This window comes from Antechinus flavipes, chromosome X (assembly GCF_016432865.1).
Source record: "Antechinus flavipes isolate AdamAnt ecotype Samford, QLD, Australia chromosome X, AdamAnt_v2, whole genome shotgun sequence".
Taxonomy (NCBI): domain Eukaryota; kingdom Metazoa; phylum Chordata; class Mammalia; order Dasyuromorphia; family Dasyuridae; genus Antechinus; species Antechinus flavipes.
The window spans coordinates 16688587-16710076 of record NC_067404.1 but is presented as its reverse complement, the minus strand read 5'-3'; the positions used below and the strand labels follow the sequence as shown (position 1 = coordinate 16710076).

Below are 21490 nucleotides of genomic sequence, written 5' to 3'. Positions count from 1 at the left end.
CTGAGGACCTGGGTTCAAATCAGACCTCACACACATCCTGAGTGCAAGACCCTAAGTAAGTCACTCAACTTCTTAGTGATCCAGACAACTCTCAAAGTTACAAGTTGCAGGAAGGATTCTGGTCTGACATTAGTAGCAGGGCTCCCCACACCAATAAAAGCAAAAATTCACAGCAATGAGAGGCAGCCAGGAAGGACAGAAGCCGAAGAACCTGGCAGCAAGCCCTATCTCAGATATCCTCCGACATCTAAAACATACCAAAAGGCAGCTCATATAACCACCCATTGCACCAGAGGGTCCTCTACAAGTGGCATAGGAAGCCAGACACTTTCCTCACTGAGCTCTCTGGTCTCAGAGAATTAAATAAGTAAAGGTCACCCTAAGTCTTGATTTTCACAACATAAAGCTATCGACTGAGCTGGAAGTCTTAAAGCTAGACGTTCCCTTGCTCAGGGTAAATTTTCCAAGGTCATCTAAATTTAAAACTCTAGAAGCTTTACAGAGTGAACAGAGAAGCTGCCTGGCATAGTGGGCCGAGATAGCTGGGCTTAAAGACCTCGGTTCAATGTCCACATCCAACTTTTTTAATGGCTGTGTGACCCCTAGGAAAGTTTTTAACTTCTGCACTTCCCAAGCAACTCCCTAGCACAAAGTTTCCATGACAGGAAGTTGGGTATTCAAGCAAATAGTAAGTAATCAAGTTTAGTAGTTTTGAAATACTTATATGAAAACCTGTATATTAATTCTATCAATTAACAAGCACCTACTCAGTTCCAACATCATGCCCTAGGCAATAGGGGATATAAATACTATAGGAATACCAGAGTTTTGAGAGTCTTTGCTCTCAGCTGAAATTAAGCTGAAATTCCATTCCATGATTGATCATTTTGCATCCTCTATTAAAAGCATTCTTTAACTGTGGCTTCCTAGGTAGGGAAGGCCCTGTCAAAGACTCACTCCTAAAATGACTTCATTTCAGAAGGTGAGACATCTCTTTTGTCATAGAAACTTTCTTATTTCTCTCAGAGCTTTAATCACTAAGTTAATCTGGGGTTGCTTGGAATAGATAAACAAAGAAACAAAGTACTAAACCACTTTGCCTTAAAAACACAAGACAGAATTTTATTGAGCTAGCTATCCAGAATTCCAAACTGCTGAGGCTGAAGAACAGAAGGCTATTTCTAAATGTATAAGATAGGAATTCTCCTAAGGGAATGCACCTTATAGGGTGAGATTCCAAACTAATGGCAGGGCGATTCCAAACTAAGCGTTAGCTTGGAAGAACTCAGCACACTACCAGGTTATCAAGTATCATTACCCTGGAGAAACATATGCATATTCCTAGATCCTCCAGGCAACTGGCAACAATTTCAAGTCTCAGCCACATAGTAACTGACAAGCTGGTAGAGCATCCAGAATCAAGGCTCACTGAAATCAGAGACATACTTTTTGGTCACCCATACTTGGTTTGCCAGTTGAGACCGTATATCAAATGGTACATCACCAACAAGAACATGTTTTATGTAACATCTGAGGCTAATGCAGCCACAGAGTTGTCTCCTAGAAGGTCTGTACCATTCTAAAGCTTGGTTTGAGTGGAACACCTGTTTCCTTCTTTAAAATCTTGTCACCAAAAACTGACCAGGTTACTGGGAAATGCAAATTACAATTTCTACAAAAAGGCAATTACATAACCATAGCCACCATTCTGAATCCACAAATGTCATAAGAGGCAAGCATAGTGGCAAGAGAGTTTTGAGCAGGGGACTCCTAGGGTTCCATATCAGTCACTCTGAGAATCGTTGATTTAGAGTACCAAGAGGTTAGGTCATACATCCAGTAAGTGCAGAGGAAAAATCTCAACTCAGTTCTACCTAGTTTCAAAGCCAAGCTTTCTATCCACTCTGCCCAAGTTCCTCTCTATGACAACAGGTTACAAAAAATTTGAGACTTGGTTTTCCCTATTTTTCCCTCCTACTCCATCCAACTTTTTATTATGGTAGATGAAGGCTGAATTACTCCTGAAAGTCTCACTACAAGTACAGTAAAAGCTTAAATGCTAATGAACTGACTTTCCCTTTCCCTTTTAAGAAAGGCACTAACAGGAGAAGTAGGCAGTCAGGACAGCAGGAAAGAAACTCAGCTGGTCTACAAACAAAACAAGCGTCCCGTTCTAATTATATAGGCTCATCAAAACCACTAAATGCTGCCACGTGCGTTAAGTGGTTCCCAGACGAAATTTGGCAAAGTCTAAATAGCAGCCGTTACAGAGAAGTCACCAACAAACGCAATCGAAACAATGTAACCTCGGCAAACCGCACGCGTAAAGGAAAACGAAAAGCCAACGCTACGTTTCTATGTGTCTATCAGAAAAGAGTTCCCAAGTACCAAAAGCACAGGACAAGCAAAGGCATTTCAGAGGCGAAAGGACAGAGCTGCCATAGTGAAGTATAAAAAGGCGGGAAACTTGGAACTTAGGCTCGTGCAACTTTTGCTTTAGTGACAGCGTGCTGCGAGGCTCCCTCCACTTTCTATCTCCGTGAGCTGGTCTTTCCCCTCCAAAGGCACAAGTAGGAGTCAGAGGGGGCGCTGCTAAGCAGGACCCCCGCCACTTCTTGTACTAAGGAAGGAGACTCAGACACGTGGAGAAGCGGAAGCCGGGTGGCGACAAAAGCAGCCCAAGTTGCTCGGCTCAGGTCCCTGTGCCCGGCCTTTCGCCTCACAACCAGAGTGCTTTGTTGTTAGTTCAGCCTTCGGGCGTGGGCAGAAGTACCCAGGTACAGGGAAAGGTAGCCTGTCAACTCCTGCTGGAAAATAACAGAAAATTAAAGATAAAAGCCCCCCAAACCGATACGAACTCACCACAATGGCTGCCGCTCCCGGCCCGGAAATGAAGCTACTAGGTAGTTGCGCCTGCGCAACAGCGTGCCGGCGTCCTATATCCGGTAGAAGAGAAATAGCTGAGACAGTTAGCCGGGTGGGGTGGAGGGGAAAGGTTTCCAATTGGCCCGGACTTCCGATTGGCTGCTTCTAGTATCGCCCTAGAAGGCAGATTCCTCTAATTGGTGAAAAAAGTTAAGGAGTTCGCGGGAGAAAAAGAGGCCAGTAGTTGCCATGACAACACGCCGAAGCTGAATCCTCGGACTTCTTTTTTGCTTGAGGACAGATTTTAACTCTCCATAAAGGGTTTTGATTCCCGAACTGCACTTCCCGAGGGAGGGAACCTCCGGAAAAAGCCGAGGAAGACACTCACATAGACCGCAGGTGGCAGGTAATGGAGTCCGGCTCCTTATTTCTTACGGTCCGAGAACTGGCAATGGTCAGGACCACTGCGCTGCCTAGCAGTCTGGGAAATGGCTGAGGGGCATCACGGTGACGAGAATTAGCCGGACTGGCCGAAGCCGTCGCCACGAAAACCCCCGAAATAGAAGGGGGGGAAAGAAAGACAAAAAAGAAAAGAGGGGAAGCCCTCCTTCCCACCTCCCGATTCTGTGCTAATAAAAAAAGTGATGAAGGTAGCCCGGTGCCGCCTTACTTACCTAGCTGGCTCCCCCTGTGATTTGTTCTGTCCAAAGAGAAGGGCGACGGCTGTGGGTCTCCGAGGCCCGGTACTGGGGGTGGGGGGTTGTCTTGCTCTTTGGAGAAAGGCCATCGGAACATCTTCAGGTGTCCTTGCCCAGGTGCTGGAGGTTGGAGATAAAATTTTCTGGGCTGGGGCCGGGAGGGAGGCGGTCCTAGCATCTGTAGTAGGGGCGGGATCACAATGAGGGGGGAACGGGCCAGTCGTCTTGTGGGGGAGGGGAAACCGAAGCGCTCTCCACCCTCTGAGGGAACATAATAATAGGGGTATCCCAACTGCCCTTTGAAAAAGGGGTGTAATGGAGGTGGTCCCAATATGTCCGCGGGAGCGGGGGGTCACGATGGGGGCGGTCCTATCCTATAGGGACGGAGAACGGTGGGAGTGGTCTCAATAACCTTATGGGAGAATGGCAGATGGAAGCCGTCCCAGTAACACTATGGAGGCGATAACATTTAATCCTGAGAAGAGACAAAATAGAGGGGTCTTCCAACAGCCCTTTGGGAAGGGGTACAATGGAGGCGGTAGCGATAATCGGGCGGAACGGAATGAAGGCGGTGCCGATAGTTCTGTGGGGACGGGACCGGATGGAGACAATCTGGGCAGCTTTGGGGAAGCGGGGCAAAACTCGGGGCAGTACCATTTAACTCTGTGGGGGGACGTGACGGGGTGTCCCAAACGGCTCTTTAGAGAGGACCACCCTACGTAGTCTGAGCACGATGGGGGCGGGACATGGCGGGAGATTCCATAGCCTCTTGGCGGGGTGATCCCAGTTGCCAGTGAGGGCTGCTTGAAGATGCAGATGATCCCAGTGCATCCGTGGGGCCGGGCAAAGAGCCCCTTGGGGGATCCGTCGCTTCCTTTGGGATGAAGTCACCCCTGGACAGCCCCTATAACTTTTTCCAGCTCAGTTTCCTCCTTTGTAAAATGAGGATAATAATAATGACAGTCTTGCAGAGTTGTTGGAAGGATAAAATAAGTTAAGATAGTAGAGTTTTGTGAATCTTAAATCGATATAAGTACTGTCTATTATTGGCTCTAGCAAATACTTGCCAGACGTACTAGGTTATTAATTGTCACATATTTTGACATAGAAATTCATGCTCCTGGATTTTCAAATCCGTGGATAAAGAACCCTTCCTCAAACAGGATCACTTGATTAGCTGTAACTGTTAACAATAAAACAGAGCTTGGACTCCTTTGTTAGTCTGCTGAAGTCTTATGGACCCTTTCTCAGAGTGATTTTTTTAAAAATAATTATAACTTTTTATTGACAGAACCCATGCCAGGGTAATTTTTTACAACATTATCCCTTGCACTCACTTCTGTTCAGAGTGATGTTTTAAAGGCATAAAGAAACAGAGAATCACAACCAATTTATAGAAATTAGTTATCCAAATATAAAAACAAAACCCAAATTCATAGACCCCAGATTATGAACATCTAGTCTAGAACTAAAAGGTCATTGGAATCGGAGCCATTTTTAAACCTGCTTTATTCTACGGCCTACAAGTTTGTGCGTGTGAGAGCCCAGGAAAAACATTACTATGTTATAACCAAGCTTGTCCTAGAAGAAGAGATGAGAAAATGTACCTTCGTTGAGTTTGAAATTTGGAACATTGTACAAACCGTCAGATTTGGATGATATGGTGGTGAGACCTGAAGCCTAGTGTTTGACTCAGGAGGATGTCACAGAAGTGATTCTAGGCCTCTCCCATGAGGCATAAGTACTATGTGGGGTAAGGGGGAAAAGACCTTAAGAAGGACAGATCCTAGCGGATCTTACCATACCAGGATCAGAAGTGGGTATTCTATAGATAAAAATTATTCACTATTTACTTAAGATATCTCCATGCATTTGGGCATATGAAACAGAAGTTGAAATTTTAAGTGAAGTTTTCCCCCCCTGTGACATTTTGCTATTATCTATTGCTATAATCATTAATCTTTGTTTCTATAGATTGGTAAAGCTTGCAGAGGATATGATAGGTTAAATCAGGGTACTCAAAACTTTTAAATAGGGGGCCAGTTCACTGTCCCTCAGACTGTTGGAGGGCCGGACTAGAGTAAAAACAAAAACTTTGTTTTGTGGGCCTTTAAATAAAGAAACTTCCTAGCCCTGGGGGAAGGGGATAAACGTCCTCAGGTGCCGCATCTGGCCCGCGGGCTGTAGTTTGAGGACCCTTGGACCTTTAAATAGATGACTGAATTAACTGAAGAACTATGGAGTTCTATTTATTCTTCTGACTGACCAAAAATTATAGTACCTGGGCTAGGGAGTTCCAATTTGTGTAATACCCTCAGATCTATGTTGGTATTGATAACTCACATGTACACGGGTTTAATGTTTACAAAACATTGTCCTTACAACCTTGGGAGGTAGCTTGTTTCTTTCTGGCTACCATAAACTTTAAAGATGAGGAAGCTAAGGCTCTGACAGGTTAAAACACTTGTCTATGGTCACATGGCTATTAAGAGCTGTGTGTGAGAGCCAGGTATAGGGAACTCAGATATTCTGAATCCCAGTCTTATACTCTTATGAAATTTGTAGATTCAAGATGTTAGATATGATTGTTGTTTATCAGAAGTCATGTTGTTGTTTAGTTATTTTCAGTCACATCTGCCTCTTCATGACCCCATTTGGGGTTTTCTTGGCAAAGATCCTGTCATTTCTTTCTGCAGATCATTTTACAGATAAGGAAACAGAGGCAAAAAGCATTACATGACTTGCCCAGCGTCACACAGTTAGTAAGTGTCTGGCACTGGATTTGAACTCAGTTCTTTGTGATTCCAAGCTCAGTAGCCACTGCCATGTAAACGCAAATGATCACGAGTCATTTATTAACCTTAACCTGACCAATTTCCCGTGGTGACAGGCTTAAAGGACAAAACAGGTGCTCAGCTTAAACCAACTACATAGACCTTATAACAAGCAACCTCTGTGGATGTATTAGACTCATTCAGTCATTAGATAAAATACGTTTTCTCTGGTGGTACATCATTTTTATTATATTTTTTTCAATCAACATGAATTCACCTTTTTTCCTTCCCCTTAAGAATAAAAGAAAAACAATATTCTTGTTACAACTGTGTAGTATCACGCATGTGCTTGTACAAAAAAAATGCCATGTACATGTACAAATGTACAAAAAGAAATGCATCTCATCACTTCTCTATCAGGAGGTGGGTAGCATGTTTCATTGTTAGTCCTCTGGTCGTCTCACTGATCAAAACTCCAATTCTTTCTAAGTCAGTTGTCTTTCTATATGTCTTTGTATAAACTGTTCTCCTAGTTCTGTTCATGTTGCATCAGTTCATATAAGTCTTCCCAGATTTCTCTGAAACCATCCCCTTTATAATTTCTTACAACACAATAGTATTCCATCATATTTATCTACTATATTTTTCAGATATTCCCTTATTTATAGGCACCTCTTCAGAATCCCATATCTCAAAAAGAGTCATAAATATTTTTATACATCCTTAGGACTGGTTTTTGCCTAGGACTAATCCTCCCTTTCCCACTTCTTTCTTCTCCTCTCCTGTTTGCCTGTTGACTTAAATGTGGTTTTGTACCCCATCTGTGTGTTTGTGTGTATTTTTGGGGGTTTGTATTCAGTTTGTATTTATTCTTGCCTTCCCTTCCCAAATTTGGCTGAGAATGAGGTTCAAGTATCAGCCACTTCTCGCATGTTCTCTTTTTTTGTATAGATGTCTGCTTGCATCCCCAAATCATGTGAGATAATTTTCCCTAGTATTCCCTTTCCTTCTCCCAAATGTATTCATCTTCTCCTCCCTTTCCATTCTTCTATAAGATCAAGACCTAACAGAACTACTCCAGAGCCTTCTGTTTAATTAGACTCCCTTTCTGACCCTAGAGAGTGGTAAGGTTTGTAGTAAAGTAGTAAGTATCACTCCCATGTTAGAATATATGCAGTTTATCCTTGTCTAGTCCTTTATCATTCTTCCTTTAGGTTTACCTTTTTAATGTTTGTCTTATTTCCTTTGTTTTCACTTCAAAGTTGAAACACAGCTCTGATCTTTTGATCAAGAATGTTTGGAGGCCCTCTGTTTTATTAAAGGCTTATTCCCTCTCTCCCTTCCCCCCCCACCCCATTATTTCTTCCTTTTTAGGATTATACTTAGTTTTGCTGGCTAAGTAATCCTTGGCTGTAAGCCTATAGCCTTTGCCTTCTAGAATATGGTGTTCTAAGCTCTTCATTTCTTTTTAATGGTGACTGAAAAACTGTGTGTGATTCTGACTGTGACTCCTTGTTCCTTGAATTCTTCCTGGCTGCTTTCAATATTTTTTTCTTAGAGCTGGAAACCCTAGATTTTGGCCATAATATTTCTGGGAGCTTTTATTTTAGAATTCCTTTCATAGGGTAAGCAGTGAATTCTCTTTAGTTCTAAGAGATCTGGGCATTTTACTTTCCCCATTTCTTCACGTTTAGGCTTTTATTTTTGGTCAGGCACTCAAGTACTCTGATGATTCTTAAATTCTCCTTGATCTGTTTTCCAGGTGGGTTGCTTTTTGTATTGTAAGAAACGAGCATTTTAGCAAGAACTCCACTGACTTGCTGATGAATCCAGGAAAGATTTTATTTTGTGTTCTTGCAAGAGCTGGTGCCTAAACTATTAGGCATACTCTGCAAGTATAAAAAACATAACCTTCTATTTCCTGTCCTTGAAATGCAAATCCCTACTCTGTTTATCCCATTGGCTGGGTACTACAAAGGTTATAATTATCTGAAATGTCTAATTTCCCCCGGGGGAGTGGGGAAGGGGATCACTGTATTTGGTTGTGCATATACCCTTTCTGCATCTATCAATAGCACGGTTCTTATTCTAATTTATGGCCCCTCTCTGTAAGTTTCCTTACTATTGTTCCACATCAGCCTCACCTTTGGGTTTCATTTCTTAGGTTTCAGTTTCATTTCTCTGATTTGGATTTTTTAAATAAAAATTGGAAATTTTTATAAAGTTTGGAAATTAAACCTTTATCCACTCCTCACAGTATGAGCTACCTTATGTTTTCTTCTGTATTTTTTGTCTTGATTTTTAAAAAATTCTTGTTTTTTGTGGAGCAATTTTGTCTAATTTTCAGGGAGTATGTTGATTGATCAAAGTTTTGGGCCTCTTTTGCCAACTATAAATTCCTTTTCCAGTTCTTTCTTTCCTGGCTCTCATTTATTTTCCAATTTTTTTTTTCTTTTAGTACTCTCATTTCATTGACAATGACATTTTTCACTCTTAAAAAAAAAAAAAAAACCAACCCAACAACTCTTGGTTCACGTCTTCTCCGAATTCTATTGAATTTGTGCCCAAGCTGTTTTAATTTGAGATTTTGCTCATTAATATTTTGGGGTAATTGTTTCCTTTTAGATTTGTGCTTTGAGTTTTCCTGTCATGATTTATGGCTTTTATGGTGAGATCCTTTGCCCATTCATCCAGCCTATTTCCTAATTTCATACTTGATGTTAGGATTGGACTCTATAGTTCTGTAATGAAGGACTAGGCGGGTCCTGTTGCCCCTTTCTTGGGAGTATTGAGTTTTATGTTCTGTGATCTCAGGCTCACCTGAGACTTGAGACCTGCAGGCTTTCATTGCTGGCAAAGTGTTCTTATCCAGAACAAAGTCTGATTGTTGCATTTCTATCTGAATTCTGCAAATTCCTAAGTAGGGTTTGGGCTTGAGCAACAAAACAATAGATTGCTGTTGGAACCTGCCACCATCAGCCAGCTGAGAAGCTCTGCTGATTCAGAGGGACAGAATTGCAAACTCATCTTTGGTCTGGGATATGGCTTCAACAGGTAAACCAGATGTGAATGGCCAAAATCATATCTCTGATTCCAGTGAACTTTGGTTCTAAATGTTACCAGTTTATCAGTTGATGGCTAACCTGTTAAGCTAAACTCCTTGAAAAAACCCTTTATACTTACTACCTCTACTTTTAAATCCTCTGGGCTTTTGATCTTATTCAACTAACACTGTCCTCTAAAATTACCACCTTAACTGATCTCTAAAATCACCTCTTAATTGCCAGATTTAGTGGTATTTTCTCGGTCACTCTTGACTTCCCTTAAACCTTTGACACTGTTGATCATCCTCTCCTCCTGGATGTTCTCTCCTTTCTAAATTTTCATGACAGTAATCTTTCCAGGTTCTCCTACTTATGTAATCACTCCTCAGAATCCTTTTCTGGATCCTCTTCCAGATCATACTCTCAAACTATGAGGGTTCCCCAAGGTTCTGTCCTATACCCTCTTCCTTTCTCCCTCTGTATAATTTCTCATGGCACCTATTGATTCATTTATATGCAGAAGATTCCTACATCTACATAACTAGCCCTAATTTCTCTCCAGTCTCTGATCATTAACTGCCTTCTAAACATCTTGAATTGGACATCCAATAGACATCTCAAACCCAACATGTCCAAAACTGAAGTTATCTTTCCCTTCAGACTATATTCTCTTTCAAATTTCTCTATTGTTCATTTTTTTTTAATATGGAAGTCTTCCTAAATTTGCATGTCATTCTTGTGTAGAGGCCATTGTTCCAAATTTTAGTGTGTGTTCTGTCAGAGTAATTCCTCTTGAGGATGACACCATTCTCCCAGTTACCCAGGCCTGAAACTTAAGTGTCATGCTTTCCTCTTCACTTTTTCTCACACCCCTTCCCTAGGCTTCTATACAATCTGTTGCCAAGGCCTGTTGATTAGAGTTTGGCAACAAAAGTGATTTCATTTTTCTAACTCTCCAGTACATCACCTCCCATCTGGACTATTTCAATAGAAATTTGTGGATCTGCCTGACACAAGGCTCTCCCCATTCCAGTCTATCTTCCATTCAAGTGCCAAAGTGATCTTCCTAATATGCAGGTCACTCAAGTGGTTCCCTGTTACCTCCAAGATCAAATATAAAATGCTCTCTTGTGCATTTAAAGCTCTTTACAATCTGGCTCCTCCCTGCCTTTCCAGTCTTCATACTCTTAACTACCCTTCCTGCACTTCAAAATCCAGCTACACTGGCCTCCTTGTTTTTGAAACAGTGAGGATTTCATCTCCTGACTGTGCCTCATTTCAGGAATGCTCTCCCTCTTCACCTCCTACTCCTTGTTTCTCCGGCTCCCTTCAGAACTCAGTTGAAATTTCACCTTCTACTAGAGGCCCTTCCTTGCCTTTCCCTCCATCTTCCATCCCTTCTCTCTAAATTTTAGAGTCTAAAGGTCCCCTGCATTCTTATTCTATACAGTTTATATGTCCTTCATTTTCTAAATGTCTTACATTAGAATGTGGGCTTCTTGAAGGCAGGGACTTTGTTTTGGGCTATCTCCAGAGGCCTTACCTACTTGTTAATTGATTACTAGCTAATGTATCACTGGGGCTTCACCCTGGAGATTTGGAATGGGACTGTAGAACATTTCTATGCTCATATTTGTAATAATTGACAACTAAGCATGAGTTTGTTGACTTATCTCAAACTAATGGCATATGTCTATGTAATAGTCATTTGCAAAGCCATGGAAGGATTTCTATCTTATGCCTTTAAGAGGAATCTATCACCCTTCAGCCCCAGCATCTTGAGATGATAAGTAAAACTCTGTATGTGTCTTGAAAGTGAGTTTCTTGAAAATTGCACATGTTTAACATATATTGGATTACTTGCAGTCTAGTGGAGGAGGGAAGGGAGGGAAAAAAATTTAGAACACAAGGTTTTACAAGGGTGAACATTGAAAATTATCCGTGCATATGTTTTGAAAATTTAAAAAAAGCTTTAATTTAAAAAAGAAAATGAATCTGTTTACAATTTCTTTTTTTCAGTAATATGATAAATTAATCTGGGTTTGGGGTAGAAGAAGAGTAGGTTGAAGGTTGTGAAATTTTAAAAAATATATTCTGAATGTAACAATTACCAAATAAAACGAGTATTTCTTTACACAGTTGAGAAAAAGAATTGTACAGAACCAAAAATTTTAGTTGTAAGGGGCTTCAGCAGCCATCTTGTTCAGTTTACACACAAAGGGAATCCCCAATCTAATGCACCTAGCTTGTAGCCATTTAGTAAGTGCTTGAAAACTTCCTAGGAAAGGAGGCCGGCACTTTCCAAGGTAACCTTGCCACTTTCAGTCTGCTCTAATTCTTGGGAAGTTTTTCTTAATGTCAACCAAAGGTCAGTATCTGTATCCTCCCTTCTACAGTTCCTTATGCTTCTTTCACATGAGAACCTTTCCAATACTTGTACATAGCCATGCCCCTTATCCTATCCTTTTAGTCTTTCTTCTCCAAGTTGAAAATATTTTAGAAATGAGGCTTTTATCAGAACCATTGGATATAAAAGTGTTTTCCTAGTTTATTGCTTCTCTTCTAATCTTGTCTGCATTGGTTTTGTTTGTACAAAAACTTTTTAACTTAATATATAATCTAAATTATCCATTTTGCATTCCATAATGTACTCTACTTCTTTGGTCATAAATTCCTTCCTCCTCTACAGATCTGAGAGGTAAAGTATCCTTTGTTCTTCTGATTTGCTTATAATATCACTCTTTATGTCTAAATCATGAACCCATTTCTACTTTATCTTGATATAGGGTATTAGCTGTGGGTCAATGCCTAGTTTTTGCCCTGCTAATTTCCACTTTTCCCAGCAATTTTTGTCAAATAATGAGTTCTAATCCCAGAATCTGGGGTCTTTGGGTTTAATCAGCACTAGATTACTTTAATCATTGACTAATGTGTCTTCTGAACCTAATTTATTCCACTGATCGACTACATTTCTTAGCCAGTACCAAATGGTTTTGGTGACCGTTGCTTTATAATATAGCTTTAGGTCTGGTGCAGCTAGGCCACCTTCGTTTGCATTTTTTTTCATTAATTCCCTTGAAATTCTTGACCTTTTATTGATACTTACTCTAAACAACATAACAGAGACTATGACGTTGGAGTACCAAGATAGTGGCTCCGTTGTTGACTCACCTTGAATATGACCTGTTGATTCTTTATCTTCCTTCTCAGTTGATCATTGCATTTTTCCAGCTTGCATTTTCAATATGCAATTTCCAAAAAGTGCGAGCTAGTCTAAAAAAATCCGCCACTAATACTTACAATATTGGACTACATCTAACTCCTATGGGAGTGGAGAGACTGCTTTACTTCCTTCCTGTTCCCTTTCTTCCTCCATGGCTCAATTCTGTTGCTTTTTCCATTTGGAAGACTCCCTATTTTCCCCAAGAACAGATGGACAGGACTGGACTTCCTATATTCAACCTGAATAACTGAGTTCTGAGAGAACCCCACACTCTCACAAAGGAAGGGGTGATGACAATACTATGAGTGAGAATTCTGTGATTCTCATCTTCTTCTCTGGGTCTCAGCTATAGAATATACAGTGTTAAATTCAACAGTATCATTTTTGATGAACTTCACAGTCTCTACTGCCTCTGACAACCTGTGCTTATAAAATTATACCCCCAAATGTTGGGTAGACATCTTTTACCACATTGCCTAGCAATTACAACAATTCCAGTTGTTTCAAGCATATGTTTTGTATTTCCAAGAAGATTGTATTTTTTTTTTTTGGGGGGGGGTCCTTTTCTATTTTTTTTTTTTGAATGTGGCTATTGAGGTTAAGTGACTTGGCCAGGGAGGCAGAATTTGAACTCAAGTCCTCCTGACTCCAGGGCTAGTATTCTATCTACTGTGCCACTAGATGCTCCAGGGTATTTTCTTAATATGCCTTGTATTGCCTAACACAGTTCTTTGTACACAGTAGGTATATTTTTTAAAAATTGCTGAATTGAGGTGAAATTGGAGAAACTGAGGGAAGCAGGGCAAAAGCTTGAACTTGCTGCTCAACCCCTGTCTGAGAGACACCAAAATACCTATAGGAGGAGCAAAACAGAAAAATAATTCGGGGGGGGGGGGGCGGTATTCTTTGCAGTATTTCTTTGCCTATTTGTTACCTGGCAAAGAAACTATTTGGACAAAATAGGAAAAGTCTCTTGGTTGTTGTGTCCCCCTAACTGTAGGAAATCGAGAGCCATGAATCTGGAGGATCTGAGTTCGGTTTCTGCTCTGCAGGCTCTCTCTAAGCTGCTCAGCTCTCCTGAAGAGGAGGAAGATGATTTGGACCAGGTGGTAAGTGTCTACCCAGAGCTCAAAGGTTAGGCCGCCTGGTGGTGCCGGGTCACTGCCTCGAGGTATCACCTTGCTAGTGTTGGAGGCCGGCCCACAAATTGTTATAGAGCATAACCTTGAGGACAGTTTGGTAAACATTCAAAACAAATCTTCTCAAATACTCTGGAGGAAAGCAGGGTTGTAATTATGGTAGCAACAACCACTTCTCTCTGTGTCTCTCTGTCTGTGTCTGAATCTGTCTCTCTGTTTCTCTGTCTGTCTCCCTGTTTCTCTGCCTGTCTCCATTTCTGGCTCTATCTATCTCTGCCTCTCTTTCTGTGTCTGTCTTCTCTGAAGAGAAAGGACAGTTTGAACTGTTTTTCCCATTTTTATGATATCTTTTGGTTTAAACGACCTCAATTTCCAAATGTATCACTCCCTACTCTCCCCTTCTCCTCCCAAGTGCCACCCCTTGTAACAAAAAGAAAACAAAAGAGAGGAACAATAAATTCAGCAGCACTAACATCAGACAAGTCTGACAGGTATGCACTACTCCATACCCACAGTCCCCCACTTCTGCAAAAAGAAGGCAGTACATTCATTCTTCTGTTCTCATCTAAGGGACCAACCTTGAAGAGATTGTATTGTATTCAGTTTCTTTTGTTGTTGTTATTCTTTTCAATTTATTTCACTGTAGTCACTGCTGCTCCCTATAACCTCCAGGACAATATAGAAAGTACTCTGACTCTGTTCCCAAACTGGTCTCTTCTTCCCTTTCCAGTCTAACCCCTGTCTCCTTCTAGGTCTCAGCTCCCATTTTCTTCAGGAGGCCTTTTCTAATCTTCTCAGCTGCTAGTTGTTTTGTCTATAAGAGTCCTATCTATCTATTTTGTTCATATCTTTCATATACAGAGTTGTTTGCATGTTGTCTTCCTCATTAGACTGTGAGCTTGATAATAAGGACTATGCTTCTTGCCCTTTTGTGTGTCCCCAGCATTTAGCACAGGGTCTGGTACAGAGTAGGTGCTTAATAAATGTTTACTGACTGATTAAATAAGCACTTAATGAACACTTATTGAATGACTATATTTTTTCTTATTCTACTTACTTTACTTTGCATCAGTTCCTATATCTTTTCATGTTTCTCTATATTTCTTCTATACCTCATTTCTTATAGCCCAGTACATTTATACCTCACATTTAACAACCACATTTCAAAATGTTTATGTCTTACATTTTTTGTCAAATAATTCTTGCCAGCTCTTACTTAGAATGGCGCTGTTGAACCTATGGACTATGTTTACATGAAATAACATTTTCATTTATACTGTATTCCTTAGGCCCCAAACTTCCCTCTCCCTACTCTTCTGATCTAACTTACCTACAAAGTGAATATAGGCATAGGAAGCATTGTGGGCCAAATGGGCCCACAGAATATTTTGGGGCCTAGTTTGAACCTAAAAATGTTTCTCCATGTTTTCCTGAATAGAACTGCAAGTCAGGGGTATTTGAGTCAGAAAGGTGGTCCCATATTGCCTAGACTTCTACTAGGGGACCCCTCTGACAGCTCCTTTTTTTGGCTCTCCCAAGTTGACAGGAGTATTCTCACGCCATCACCCTCAGTCTTGAATAACAGTGAACCCTGCCTAGCCGTCTACACGAAGGCAAGTAAATGTTTACCAGAAATCTATTGACTACAACAGAATTCATGGATCTGAAAGAAATGTATTTTGTGGTTATTGTTGTGTTTTTTAAATGAAGCATTTCATTATGGGAATCAGAAAATTGTTTTACCATAAAATGGTAAAAATCCCAGCATCATACACACCAGCATATTCCTTTCAAAGCATTCATTTGCAGGTTTGGAAAGACATAATCTGGATGAGTGGCAAGTTCATTATCATCAGACTGAGCCCTTAGTCTTGCCCTCTAGAGAAGGATAGACTTTAGATTAGTCATAAAGTGGAAATGCAATTTGCACAGGAGGAGAATATAATCATCTGGGATCTAGGAAGAAGAGGCCAGGTTCAGAAACCAGAAAGTTTTAGTCAGGAAAAAGTGTAGGAAGAATAAAAGAAAGTCAGAAAGCTGGAAATTAATAAGTGCTTAGAATCTATAAAAGCAAGACACAGGAGAAAGAAATAGGAGAGAACTGGAAGAGAATTAGGTACATGGGCTCCTCTGTGCTTATTTAGTTGAAACAGCAGGAAAATAATTGTCTGGAGACCACCTCCTGAAAATGGTCCAGGGCTGTGTCATTAAAAACATCGATGCAAATCAAGTCTGCTGCCCTCCAGAGATTGTGAATGAAAGAAAATGACAATTTGAACCTTAACAGAGCCAGAGAGGAGGATTTACTCCCACTGCAAAATGTTATTACCATGAACATTTAAACACAGAAATAGTTATTTACATCTAGCTCTGTTCTAGGGAAAAAACAAGAACCCGTGAGAGACTACAGATTACCGCTCCCTACATTTTCTGTGATCCCACCATGCTGGCCGCCTCCTCTTGGGCCTGTGCCTCACCCTGTCTAGAATGCTTTCCCTCTTTCCCTCTGCTTCTTAGAAGGAATCCTGGCTTTCTTTAAGATTCAACTCTAATCTCATCTTCTGTAGGAGGTCTTTGCTAATCCTCCTAGCTACTAGTCCCTTCCTCTCTGAGGTTACTTTCCATTTATTCCTTATGCATCTTGTCAAATACCATATGTCACATATCATATATGTCATGTTGTTGCATGTTGTCTCCACCATTAGACTAAATTCAAGGGCAAGAACTGCCTTTTGTCTTTTTTTGTATTCCTAGTACTTCGTACGGGATCTGGCACATAGTAGGCTTGTTGAACGAGATGATTGATCTCAGTGAAGAACATAACCGACAGTGGAAAATTATATTCCTAATGTCATGATTCTGTAGGTCTAGGTTGTAAGCCATCTGGAAATATTGCTCATTCAGATACTGTAGCACTGTAGCATCAGATAACTGTAGCATCGGAGAGGATAATGTTACTATTTTGAAATAATGTATGTAAAAGCACACTTTAAATTGTGAAGTACTATACAAATATAGGCTATTAATGTTATTGCTAATAAGCAATTAAATTTGACACTAGAAAAGCAGCTATCTTTTCTTTAACATGTGTTCATTTGGAAGCTGAAGAAATGTCACCAGAATGATTTTTTTAAAGCTATTCTTTTTCACAGCAGGAGGCTTATTGCCTGCACATTGGTTTTTCTATGCCAACTTTACTGAGAATTGTCTAGAATTCTTGAGATTAGAAAGAAAGTACTTACTTGGGTTTTTTCTTTTAAAAACTTGTATCTGTAAATAGGTGCCTGTAAATCCCTAGGGATTTGGATGGGCCCTGTGATCTCACTGACCTGGGGACCCTTGGTGAGAGAACTCCTTTAAACAATGCATCTTCTTTAGAACATGTGGCCTTAGACTGCAAGAGCTGCCCAGAACCTGAAGACACTGAGTTGCCCAGGGTCACGCAGCCAGCCACTAGGTGTCAGGGACATGACTTCAGGTTTCTCTGAGATCGAGTCGACAACACATCAAAGATTTTATATTAAGAATAGTCCAAATCTCTTCCGTTTACAAAATGGAGGGGATGACAAGGACAAATTGCTCAAATTATTGGCTGAGGTACAGGTTCAAATCACAGACAACAATTACCAGAAGCTTCTGAATCCTTTTATGACCCAGTTTGATATTTTTATTTGAGAAATCAGTTTTTTTAATTATTTATCTTCATTAAATTAGTAAGCTGCAACTCCCCTCTCTGTTCCAATAAACTGATCCAATCAGTAAAGCCTATTGAGAGCATATTGATTTTATCAAGAACTTTTAAGGCTTTATTTCTACTGATTTTAATGTTTTCTTGAAGGAGACACCAAAAAAGACTTTCTGCTGGCTACTAATATTTCAGCAATTGCTAGTTTATCAAAAGGCCTGAAAATTACTCATAAAAAGACCCAGCATGTATTATAGAATTGGGATTGTCACATAAAAATGTTTTTAATATGTAATGCCCCAAGGGGTTTGTTGTTGTTTGTCCTTATTCTCAAAGAGGACCGTGATATCACAGGGATTATGCCATGAGTTGAATTTAAGTGAGAAATGGCTATGCAAGGTCGCCTGCCTCCCTTTCCCCTCCAGAGCCATCTGGGTCCAATGGCCAGAGATAGATCAGGACGACTGGAGATGGCCCCACATGAAATGGGAGACCCTGGCCTTTTTAAGCTAAGGTTTTCAAGAGGTCTCAGTTTGACTGAGGTTGCACCAGGTCAGTGATTAAGGCTCCGTAGCAGTTGAGGCAAAGAATGGCTTCTTTTACCTAGTGGGAAAAAAAATCCAATCTGGGAGGGTATCCAGTGACAAAAAGAACGTCCTTGCAGTCACCAAAATATTCATAGCAGTCCTTTTTTGTGGTAGCAAAGAAGTGAAAACAAAGTATATGCCCATTGACTGGGAAACAGCTAAATAAACTGTGGCCCACAGATGTAATGGACTATAACTGTGCTCTCAGAAAAAATTGAATATGATGAATACAGAGAAGCATGGGAAGACTTATATGAACTGACACAGACTGAAGTAAGCAGGGCCAGGAAAACAAACTACAAAGTGATTACAACAATGTAAATGGAAAGAACAGCAATCCCAAAACAATAAAAAAAAATTAATATTGCTGAACAAGCTTAGACCCAAAGAAGAGATAGGAGAAGATACCTCCCCATTCCTCTGCATAGATAGGGGCTCCACGGACATGGAACATGGCAGATAATGTCAAATTTTTATGATATATTGATCAATTTCACTGAATATTTTTCTTTCTCTTCCTCTTTATTTTTCTTTTTTAGAAATTTGTTTATTGTAAGGGATGGTTCTCTGGGATGGAAAATCTAGATCATGTAAAGCCAAAAGATGCACTAAAACTGGATTTTAAAAACAAATGTATGCTGTAGTACTTTTTCAGGTACCAGGTGGAAGTGTTACAGCTCTTTAAACCCATAGGTTTGTTTTCCAGATAGGTATGCCTTCTGGGAAAATAAGTAAAAATCTTACCTAGTGACTCTAGTAGGTAACTGGTAGTCTAAACAGCTGGTTCTCTATAGCAGGGGTGTCAAATAGGCTCATTGCAACTAGCAAAGCTCCCCAATGCCTTGGGAATCAGATCAAAATGTCATGGGGAATGTTTTTAAAAATAAATTAAAAGGAAATAGAACAGAACAGAGATAATGTTACTTTGTGGTTTTCTAAGGCAACATGTAGCCCACAGCAATATACGATTTAGTGACTGTTTCAATTTGAGTTTGACTTAACTGTTTTGTTTTTGTATGCCTAGTACTCAGCACAGTGCCTGACACAATGTGTATTTAATAAATGCTTCTTGCTTGAATGAATGAACACTAGTTCAGTTGTTTCTAGTGTCGAGAAGACTTGGAATATCAATTCAGTTTTTGGACTATCTCTGGAACATTGCTCCAATCAATCAATCAATAACAAGCATTTATTAAGCACCTACTATATACCAGTCACTGCCCTAAATGTTAAGGATACAAAGGCCTGCCCTCCATGACTCACATTGTAATGGGAGAAACAACTTGCAAACAAGTATGCATGTTCAAGATATATACAGTGTAAACTAGAAGTAATTCCAAAGAGGAGGGCACTAGCTGGGTGAACCCTTGAAACCTGTGGGAAAAGGCCTCTTAAAGAAAGTAAGATTTTAATTGAGACTTGAATGAAGCCAATAGACAGAGATGAGGAGAAACAACATTCCAGACATGGAGTGCATCCAGTGTCAAGGCTTGAAACTGGGAGATTTCTCAATCAGGAATCGAAAAGGACCAGCAGGGAGTCTGGTGTCATTGAGTCACAGAGTATATAGAGGCCACTAAAGTATACTATGACTGGGAAGGTAGGAAGGAGTCAAGTGGGGAAAGGCTTCCAGTACCAAGAAGAGGAGTCTCCTAGAGAAAATAGGGAGGTGTTGACTGATATGGTCAGTCCTGCACTTTAGGAAGATCACTTTGGTAGCTGAGTGGGATTGGAGTGGAGAGAATCAAGATAGTCCAGCCCTGTCAGCACTATTGGGGTAGCCCAAGTTGGAGGTGATGAGGGCCTATGCTGGGTTGAGAGAATTGTGAGTAGAGAGAAGGGGATATGCCTGCGAGATATTGTGATGGTAGAAATTATGAATTACATTACAACAATGAGAACTTTAAATAGTCCTCTTCTTTCTTGACCCTTTTCTAGTTTCTGATATCGTCACCCCATCTACCACTTTTAAAAACTTCCTTTTCTTATTATAAACAATTCAGTCGATAAAAAATAAAAAGAGGACTGCACATGAAACTGGACCAACATAACACACATATATGCTATAACAGTCACATTAATGCATAATTGGCATAGCTGTGAATTAGTCCAGTCATTCTAGAAAAGCAATCCAAAACTTTGCCCAAGAGGTGCTGAACTTGACCCAACTATAGGGTTATCGCCCAGATCCACTCATCTCTGTGTTAATTGTTTATAAGGATATGGCAACCAGACACTGAAAAGAATAGTTATATAGTAGTAATTTATGGTGGTAGAAAGAATACCAGAGCCATAGATTAAGTCTCTCATGTGCCAATTTGATCAAATCACTTCTTTCCTGAGCCTCAGTTTCCCAACCTTGTAAACTGTAAAAAAAAAAAAAAATCACAGCAGATTGCCATGAAGTTAAGATAATGCATATGAAAGTGTTTTGTAAACATAAAATCCCTGGGCTAAGGTAAGATATTTTTATTGTATCAGAGATGGATAATAAATTTAACTTGACAGAGTACCAGGAGATCTAAAGTTGAAAATCATTAAATTTGAATCATCAATAACTAGGTGGGCTATGTAAATATTACTTACACAATTGTGTACTCTTTCAGTCATATCCATCATCGGCTGTTGGAGCCTTGAGCCCTGGGAATATTGGACCAGCAAAGAAAGAAGAATCCAAAGGTATATTGTTCAATAAAACATGAAATATAGTTGTTGAAAACTTCTATGATAGTAGCACTTCAATTTAGTCCCTCTTTATACTAGACATTGTGCAAAGCAGAAATATAAAGGCAAAAATGTACCAGCTCCAACCCTCAGAGAGTTTTCGTTCTACTGCCATCCACACAGATAAGCATAAGCCATGGTCATTGAAGTGAGAGAACTCTAAAAAGGAGCAGAATCCCCAAATGTAGGTGATGGCAACCGAGTTGACTTGTGAAGAAAAGGAGAAATAAAGAAGAGCATCTCAGACACAGGAGCAGTTTGTGTGAATACATAAAAATGGAGGGTGGGTTTGGGGATCAGCTAGTTTGGATATAGTTTGGCTGAAATGCAGAGTTCATGAAGAAGAATATGAAATAAGGTTGGTAAGATATGTTGGAATTAGGTCTTTGAGGACCTTGAATGTCAACCTAAATATCTGTATTTTCTCCTAGAGAGAACTCCTAGAGAACCACCAAAGATTTTGAGCAGAGGAGAAAACAAATCATTGGATCCATACTTTTGGAAGGCTATTTTCACAGCTATATGGAAAAGAGACTGGAGACAGGAAGACCAGTTAGGAGGCTATTGCAATATTCCAGGAGAGGGTAGATAAGGGAATCAAATGATGGCTACACAAATGGACAAGTGAGAGATGTGAAGGCAGACTTGAAAAGTCTGGCAAACTGATTAGATATGGGGAATAGGAGAGTGGAAAGTCCAGGATGATGTTGAGTTTGCAAACTTGGATGACTGGGAGGATGGTGGTGCCTTC

The 21490-nt window shown here is 40.3% G+C and overlaps 2 protein-coding genes across 5 annotated transcripts in view; one reads left to right on the top strand and one right to left on the bottom strand.

The window, feature by feature from the left end:
- The window catches only part of NUP62CL (nucleoporin 62 C-terminal like), a 61983-nt gene extending 57920 nt beyond the window's left edge, over positions 1–4063 (bottom strand). For 2 of the 4 annotated variants that reach the window (XM_051967815.1, XM_051967816.1), the window contains exon 1: positions 3540–3804. In XM_051967815.1, coding sequence (XP_051823775.1) covers positions 3540–3741 — 202 coding nt within the window. In that variant the 5' untranslated portion in view covers positions 3742–3804. Of the gene's footprint in view, positions 1–2862; positions 2937–3539; positions 3805–3975 lie in introns of those variants that run through there. The other 2 variants (XM_051967817.1, XM_051967818.1) reach the window with 2 other exon arrangements.
- DNAAF6 (dynein axonemal assembly factor 6) overlaps positions 3013–21490 on the top strand; it is a 69745-nt gene continuing 51267 nt past the window's right edge. The window contains exons 1-3 of the mRNA XM_051967819.1: positions 3013–3271; positions 13605–13713; positions 20622–20694. Of these exons, the coding sequence (XP_051823779.1) occupies positions 13618–13713; positions 20622–20694 (169 nt within the window). The 5' untranslated portion in view covers positions 3013–3271; positions 13605–13617. The remainder of the gene's footprint in view (positions 3272–13604; positions 13714–20621; positions 20695–21490) is intronic.